Below are 7,968 nucleotides of genomic sequence, written 5' to 3'. Positions count from 1 at the left end.
GTGCTATTCCATGATGGGTTCAGTTCTGCTACTGATATTCTTTGAGGAAACTTTACCATTAAATATTCTGAGACATAGCACCAGGGGGTAGTTTCAGTTTCATGTGCTATTCCATGATGGGTTCAGTTCTGCTACTGATATACTTTGAGGATACTTTACCATTAAATATTCTGAGAAATAGCATCAGGGAAACATACAATACTTGAATTTTCATGTGCTATTCTATGATGGGTTCAGTTCTGCTACTGATATTCTTTGAGGAAACTTTACCATTTAATATTCTGAGAAATAGCACTAGTGCAGTTTACTTTCATGGTTTTTTATCCTATGATAGTGCCTTTCAATGATGGGTTCAGTTCTGCTACTGACATATTTTGAGGAAACTTTACCAATAAACTTTCTGAGGAAAGAGCACTGTAGCCTTGTAGCAGTAGAAATCAATCACTGTTGGTATGTTTTTAATCATCTAATTCGTCTGTTTTCTCTTGTTTCAGCATAAACTCCCTGGACATCATCTTCATTTTCATTTCATGTGCGCCATTGTCATTCCATTGAAACCTGGCCACCTCCTCATGAGAGCCCAGCAAAGAAGTCTTAATTTTAGACTACAGTGACATAATAATGCTATGTGTACAAGTGGAATACCTCTAATTTTTTTTTGCTTTGTGAACAGTTTTTTTATTAAGTTTTAGTGTGTGTATATGTAGGTACACCTATATTCCATCTTGCCACATGGCATGTTAAATGTACAATGAAAACAAGTAAGATTCTTTTTAATAAATTACTTATTATGGTATTTATTGTATTTTTCCTATGGCAAGTGGCCTGACGACCTGCAAAAGCAGTCACCTAGGTGTAAGGTTTTCTATAATGTGCAATTAATTGTGCTGTTATGTGTTGATCTCTCACACAACGGCTTTGAGCCAGTCAGTAATACAAATTGTAATCAGTGTCAGAAGTCTATGTTATTATGCTATTATGATCTGCATGGTCGGATAGTATTTATTATACGTAGGAATTTTAAAAATAAAATTTCTACTCAACATCCAATTTGACTCGACTTCTTGTCCTTGTTCCACCCGTAAAGGCTAGATGATATGAAACCGATATCATCGGCGTGGGAACACTATCCTTAACAAAACTCGTGACTTTATCCTAAACACTCAATCGTTGACATTTCGCAAAGCGAAATTTCATTTTACACTATCAGTGTCCTAATGGTCAAGTGGCCTCTCATTAAAAATCTGCATTATACAACGAAATACACGAAGACCATACATTTGTTGCGTGGGTCGATACGTAATCCATATTGGCTACTGCAAATTGCAAAAAATTGCCTTTCAAAATGAGAGCGCGTCAGCTCTGCAGACATGTCTGCCAGTGCCACACCACTAAAGCTTGGTTACCACCATTCAAAAGAATAATGAATGATGTAAGAGCATATACGACATCAAACATCTAAAAGTTTACAAAACAAAACGAAAAAATAAACTCTCGATTTAATTGAAAATCTTAAAAACAACACATGAATACGTCCACGATGTTTTTGCTGTGGAAACTTCTCGAGTGTAGCCCCGGCATTTCGGAACGCAGCCGCCATCTTCTGCGCACCTCGCCTGCGCAAAACACATGGGAGACACACCAGTGTGCTCGCGGACCCGCTGGTTTAGAGTGCACCCACCACTTCAGTTCGTTTGCGTAGGCCTAACAAACGTAGGGAATTTGTGAATCATTGTAATCTGTAGATAATAGTTGTAAGCCCCCTTCGCAACGCCTGCACATAGGATAACCCTTTCCACTACACGAAGGTAAGCGGCCGAGAAGTACTTTGCCCAGGAAAAAGGGACGCTTGGGGGTTTGGGCCGCGGAGGACCCTCGTACCTACGCGCTGCGCTCAGACTGGCGTTGGTGTCGTCCGCCGCTGTTTAGGCTTCGCAGGGCGCCGCCCTTTTAGTGTGGTACTTCAATTTTACTCATCGGGGAAATTGCCGGTCCATTTAATTGAAGAATCATACGTTTTGGCGAGCCGCGAATCAATAGGTTGCGAGCAGTTGCCCGCCAAGTTGACGGGCCAAGTCCCATCCCGCCATGCTGCTCATTGTTCGTTTATAGTGGGGCTGTACCCCTTTTCGTGTCGAATCAGACTTTAGTGAAGGTGCAAGTTAGATTGGTGAGCCGGCCGACCTCCTGGTTTTCTGTGGTGTTCGTGTAGGGCGAGTATAGCGCTTACGCCGGATCCCCACTGACGGGCGTTTGCCGGTCGTCGCCTCGCCTGCTCTCATGCACTGTGCGAGGCCGCCTGGCCAGGCCTTGGCCCTGCTCTTGTTACACCTCGCGCTCAGCCAGGCCCAACAGGCTACACTCTCGACCCCTTTCACCCGTCGGATCGATCGACTTCTGTGCAAACCTCGTTTTGTGGACTCATTCCCTGTGAAGGCCGTGACGTCGTCTGCTGTAGTAGTTTCTTATGTTAGCACATGAATGGGGCTGAGTCAGGTTGGGAGGGTTCTGATCTCTTGATTTGGATTTCTGTCGGTACCTTTACCCCTTTCTTTGTCTATTGCAGAGACAACTACTGGTTCTCTTCACGCCCCCAGGCTCAATCTCTCTTTAGCCTCTCTTACGTCCCTTCGCAACAAACCAGGAAATGGTCATGGAAGCCCCACCTACCCCACAGTGCGTGGGACGGGAGTTTGTTCGTCAGTACTACACTCTGCTGAACAAAGCCCCAGCACATCTCCACAGGTAATTCATTGTTACTGTTGTAGCTGAATGTTCATTCATTGAAATGTAAGGGCTAACTTATGCAATTTATTCACAGATTTTACAACAACAACAGTTCATTCGTTCATGGTGGACTTGACCCTCCAAACCGAGAATCAAAACCCATGGTTGGACAGCGTCAGATTCACCAGATGATTCAGCGCCTGAACTTCAGGGACTGCCATGCAAAGATCAGCCAGGTTGACTCCCAGGCCACTCTTGGTGATGGTGTTGTTGTTCAGGTAGAGTTAGTCTCAATTAAAGTCCCTTACAACCCAATTCGAAGTTCTGTTCTGTGTGCTCTTCACATATTTCTCTTTTCTAGGTTACTGGTGAACTATCCAACGGAGGCCAGCCCATGCGTCGATTCACACAAACCTTCGTATTGGCTGCCCAGTCTCCCAAGAAGTACTACGTTCACAATGACATTTTCCGCTACCAAGACATGCTTGTCAGTGATGAAGACTTGGACCATGATTCTGGACGATCTGAAGCAGAGGAGGATGCTGAATCGGGAGACTTGTCTCAGCCTCAACAGCAGCCTCCCTCACAGCCTTACTACCAGCAGGTACCTCAACAGGTACTAACAAGTGTTTTGCAGGGCTTACTGAAATTTTTGAGGTTCATATAATTTAACTTAATTGGTTCTTGCAGATAATTGGTGGTCAGCCTCCACTCATGCAACCAGCTGTAAATGGAATGGTCCATTTAGATGAGCTTGCATCTCTGCAGCCGGTTGCTCCTCAGGCCATCTCTCAGCCTCCACCTCAACCTGCTGTCCAGCCAGCTACAGTTGCTGCTACTCCTGCCCCTGTCCTTGGCGCCCCACCTGCTCAAGCACCTCAGGCTCCCATTGAAGAAACTGTCAATGTTCCTGAAGAGACTCCAGAAGAGCCTGAAGAGCATGTTGAGCCTCACCCAGAAGAACAAGAGGAGGAACCTGAGGGACAGTCTACTGTTCAGGATGAAAAGGTTGAAGTCACTTTGAACGAATCATTTGAAGAACAAACAAGTGAGACTGGTGAGTAAAATTAGAAATCTATTAGTTTTCAATTTTATCATAGTTGTATGTGTGCTTATATTACCTCGTGTTACAGTTCCCAAGACCTATGCCACTCTCCTGAAGGCAGGCGCCTCCTTCTCTGCAATTTCTGCAAAGACGTCCCCAACATCTCCTGTAATTATACATTGTTCAGACTAAAAGTGTCTCTATTCTATATGATGTAGTGTTTCCAAGTAGACATTTTATTTTTCAGCCTCCTGCTACACGCACAGAACAGGGCCCTGTAAGTACTGGACCCCCTGTGTCTCAACGCCCTGGAAACACACGACCGATCCGTGGTGCAACTAACGTCAGAGGCATGGGGCGCCCTTCTTTAGACAGACAGGGTGGCCGTCCTCCTTTCAGTGATGATGGTTGGTATTTCAGAGGAGAGCTGTTGTATAACATATGTATAGATTACGTTCATTGTGTTGTTCACTGAGGTAGTCTTTTTTCCCTCTTACAGATGGTGAGCGCAGAAGGTCTGGTCCTAGTAATTCCATTTCAACATATCCCGACTCCAACCAGCTATTTTTGGGCAACCTTCCACACCATGCTACTGAGGAGGAATTGAAGGTGGGTAGTCGATCACAAGGGAACTTTTTAAATTGTTCTTGTGTATTAATGTTCCACATTTAGTTTAAAATTAACTTTATCTGCATTTCTCTAACAAATTATCTTGTCTTTTAGAAATTGTTTGCCCAATTCGGACCTGTGGCTGACCTCAGAATTCACAGCAAGAACAACAACCTTAAAGGAAGTGGGCCTCCTGGAAACAAGGTGCCGAACTATGGTTTCATTACCTTTGAAGACCCATCAGCAGTCAAATTGGTCCTTGAAAAGAGGGTAAGTAGACCCCTGGAGGAAGAAGATATGAGAAAAGATCACACCAGATAATTTAAATCGTCTTCATTTTTCCTTGTAGCCAATCATGTTCGACCAACACCAAAAACTGAATGTGGAGGAGAAGAAGCCCCGCAGTCGCAACGACACTGGTCCCCGGTCGGGCCCCGGCGGCGATGGCATGGTGGGCCGACCCAACAACCCCATGGGCAACTCGCAGCGCGGGGGTCAGCTGGGCTCGGCTCCCCGCGGCGGTGGCGCGCTGCGCGGGCGCGGCGGTGGCAACTTGGGCCGCGGTGAGGGAGGCCCGGGTGGTCAGGGTGGCGGCCGCGGCGGCAACATGAACGGCAACAACCGTGGCGGCTATGGTGCTCGTCGTCAGTAAACCCAACAGGCATTGTGCGGACGAAATTTCTACTAATTTCAAACAATCATTCTTTTTTTTTTTAATTTTGCGTACTGATACGAGCAGACTCGTTGGCGCCGAGTGTAACCAAGACTGCATCGATGAGAGTTTGCACAAGTGTTAGTAACTCTAGTCGTTATGGGGACATCATGAGCATTTAGACCTGCTCAGTTTTGGAGGGTCCTCTATTGAAACTCCCAAGTTACTGAAATTGGACATATTCTCTCCTGAGCTGAGACATCTTTTAATTATTGAAAGAAATTGTAGCTGATCTATTTTTAAGTGATGGATTCATTTCATTTGAAGTAAGATATTATTTTTAATGTGTCTTCAACCTTTTTTTCTTGCTTTGGTGATTATAACTAGCTAGCAATTTATTGGCATTGGCACCAACTCATGCCTTAGTGATACCATCACACTTGCATGATTCTAATACACAATAATGGTAACTATTTCATTTTGTTGCCTGTTGCTGCCTCTTGATTGACCTAAAGTGCTTGTTTTCAATTACGGTCTTGAGAGCAGCATTACCTGTTAGACTGATAGTGGTACAAAAAGAAAAGGCTCAGACCTTTACTGGCTTCATTAACTCCTGGTGATGCCTATTGCTGTTATGTCAGATTTGTGGAAATAATGTACTTAGTGAGTGCCAAAGGTATTAAAGGTTTGCGTGGCTGGCCTAGTCTGAGTTCCTGTTTGGAGGTTTCGTCCAGGAGGAGAATTCTAGGGCTGCTTGGAGCAGTTGGCAGCCACGGGTCTCAAAAAGCAAAAGAAAAAGTAATAACTATACTCGATTATACTGTTGTGCCATCCATTAATACATGTGCACTTAAAATTTGGGACTGCAATGGTATTTTTTTATTGGTATTCTCAACATTGAGAAGCCAACAGAATGTTGGATCTTGGCACAGTATTGGTTACCATGGAATGCGTTTCTATAAAATTGTATCTCTGCCTTAACAAATAGTGTTAGGCAAAACATTTTGATCTGGTCTTGGACCAAACCCTGGTCGTTATCTGTTGCAACCAATTCTCACATTCCATCATAATGTTGCCGAAAATTAGTAACAAAGTTACAAATTTATTTATTGTGAACAAGAAAAAATACTGTTTCAGTTCCATAACGAACTGAATGGTTGATAGGGAAGGCTATGTGGACCACCCTATGGGCAAAATGCCCCTGTCTCTAATGCATTGTACTACCCTGTTGGCATTCTTTGGTGCTTTTTAAAAAAATCTAACCTGTCTATCTTCCCTCCTTTCCCTGTAATCTGTAAAGCGGGCCTCTTATGTGTTTTATAAGGTATTTTTGTATGTATGAATGAGATGCTGTCTGTGACTTAGGCGATGGAGTGGCAACAGGGTAGTGGGGGCAGACTCTTTATGATCTATTGACGACTTCTATGACTGCACCAGTAGTATGATAAGAATTTTGTTGCTAAGTTATTGTTTTAATTTAAAACAGCTGTTGTAGATGAAGTCACCATTAGACCATGAATGGAGCCTAATAAAGGTGAAATTGTAAAGCAGTAGTGGAGGGGACCTGTATGAGTATTGGTGCTGAACTACTGGATCTGTGGTTGTCTGGGGTTAATTTCCTTTTTGTTATGCACTCTAAAATATATTTATGAAGGCTGTTCAGCATTATTTCATGCTTTTTTATGAAAATGAAATGCTAATTGTTTTGTTTTAAAGGTCTAACACTCAATTCACCAGTGGGTCTTGCGTAATGGAAATTTTATATTTCAATCTGTTTTTATTTTTTCTTTACCAATCAAGTATCAATGTCTAGTTGGTATATCTTTATTTCCTGTAACTAACATAATCACTTTTGGCCTATCAGTTTAAAAAATGATTTAAAATGATCTTGAAATACTTGATAGATTGGTGTTTTCTCGGTTATGTAAAGGGAATCGGATATCTCTTAACTGATGGAGTTCTCTTTCTTTACTTTGTCATTTAAGTTTGAAGTGTTTCTTAGGGTCAATAATTCCATATCAGTTGAGTGTTCTATTGAACATATATTCTGTTAAGAGTTGTGTACAAGTGCAGCTCCCTCTGAGCTATTCTCTATTGTCATCTTTTCAAAATTTAGTTTATTTCCTTTTCTTTCTTACTGTAGATCTAGCCGAAGTGAGCTGCACCACGAATGGTTTTTAACTCCTCAGTTCTTCAGTGTCCTACCTAATACTGCTATTGCCTCAGGTATATAATTTGATGCCTTTCCCAGTCTATCATGTTATTGTAGTTGACTTTTTTTTTAATTTCCCTGTGATAATTAGATGAAAGAAATAAAAAATGTTTCCCTTTTTGTAAATCACTCTCTCTTTTTTCCTAAAACTCCCATCTACCTAATTGAGTGAAAATGCCATATTGCATTTGGAAATTAAAACCGCTGGTGGAGAATCGACTTGAGCTTGAATACTTTCACAATAGAGTAGTAGCCACATCGACCGGGTACTGGGCGTACCGAGGCTTTGAGATGCGTTCGAGATGAACATTTCTTCTGCCTTTATTGCTGGATGGAGGTGAACGCCCCCTCCCCCCTCGGCATCGCATTACGGCCCGAGCCAACACAAGCTACGCAACTGCTGCGGTTTTCACGCGATTTCATTTGGAAGGACAGTTTTAAGCTCCTCGGTGCTAAAAGTCCAGGACTCTTGGGGAAGCGCACGGCTTCCGCTAGCTGGGAGTTGGCTTCAACTTCGACAAGGGTTGTAACGACCTAGTAGGTGCCCCTATCTTCACCGCGCTTTTCAGCCAGTCGGTGTGCTGTTCTTTCGTCAGACGGACCATATGTTAATTGCTATAACGAGTGAAGGAGATTTGGCGACAAGTCCCAAAATGGGGGCAAGTGGCAGGGACGCGCTGGCGGCGAGGCCTCCGTGAGGGTGGTAGGATTTTGGGGGGAGGG

General features: G+C 43.4%; 2 protein-coding genes across 9 annotated transcripts in view; both read left to right on the top strand.

The window, feature by feature from the left end:
* Positions 1 to 1,050, top strand: part of LOC113216628 (RNA-binding protein squid) — a 6,380-nt gene extending 5,330 nt beyond the window's left edge. For all 4 annotated transcript variants that reach the window (XM_052273498.1, XM_026436379.2, XM_026436380.2 and 1 more), the window contains one exon: positions 495 to 1,050. In XM_052273498.1, the coding sequence (XP_052129458.1) occupies positions 495 to 499 (5 nt within the window). In that variant the 3' untranslated portion in view covers positions 500 to 1,050. The remainder of the gene's footprint in view (positions 1 to 494) is intronic.
* Positions 1,051 to 1,588: 538 nt separating this feature from the next.
* On the top strand, positions 1,589 to 7,371 carry LOC113216627 (ras GTPase-activating protein-binding protein 2). Of its 5 annotated transcripts, none has more exons than XM_026436377.1 (10): positions 1,589 to 1,808; positions 2,567 to 2,745; positions 2,822 to 3,005; positions 3,089 to 3,331; positions 3,418 to 3,784; positions 3,861 to 3,940; positions 4,020 to 4,179; positions 4,272 to 4,381; positions 4,496 to 4,651; positions 4,731 to 7,371. In XM_026436377.1, the coding sequence occupies exons 2-10, from the start codon at positions 2,648 to 2,650 to the stop codon at positions 5,031 to 5,033; spliced, it is 1,701 nt and encodes a 566-aa protein (XP_026292162.1). In that variant the 5' UTR covers positions 1,589 to 1,808; positions 2,567 to 2,647; the 3' UTR covers positions 5,034 to 7,371. The 5 variants fall into 5 exon arrangements, with proteins under 5 accessions (XP_026292162.1, XP_026292157.1, XP_026292159.1 ...); XM_026436372.2 differs by having other exon boundaries at positions 1,592 to 1,808; positions 3,089 to 3,343; XM_026436374.2 differs by lacking the exon at positions 1,589 to 1,808 and adding an exon at positions 1,817 to 1,958 and having other exon boundaries at positions 3,089 to 3,343.
* Positions 7,372 to 7,968: the final 597 nt, after the last annotated feature.

Source organism: Frankliniella occidentalis, unplaced genomic scaffold, assembly GCF_000697945.3.
Source record: "Frankliniella occidentalis isolate FOCC.00 unplaced genomic scaffold, Focc_3.1 Scaffold275, whole genome shotgun sequence".
Classification (NCBI taxonomy): domain Eukaryota; kingdom Metazoa; phylum Arthropoda; class Insecta; order Thysanoptera; family Thripidae; genus Frankliniella; species Frankliniella occidentalis.
Note: the sequence above shows the minus strand (reverse complement) of the source record. Positions and strands in the feature narration are given on the sequence as shown.

Coding starts and splice junctions, on each gene's coding strand:
- LOC113216627 (XM_026436372.2), top strand. CDS start 2,648: ATGGTCATGGAAGCCCCACCTACCCCACAGTGCGTGGGACGGGAGTTT. Junction 3,006..3,088: donor GTGATGGTGTTGTTGTTCAG/GTAGAGTTAGTC, acceptor TCTCTTTTCTAG/GTTACTGGTGAACTATCCAA. Junction 3,344..3,417: donor ACCAGCAGGTACCTCAACAG/GTACTAACAAGT, acceptor TGGTTCTTGCAG/ATAATTGGTGGTCAGCCTCC.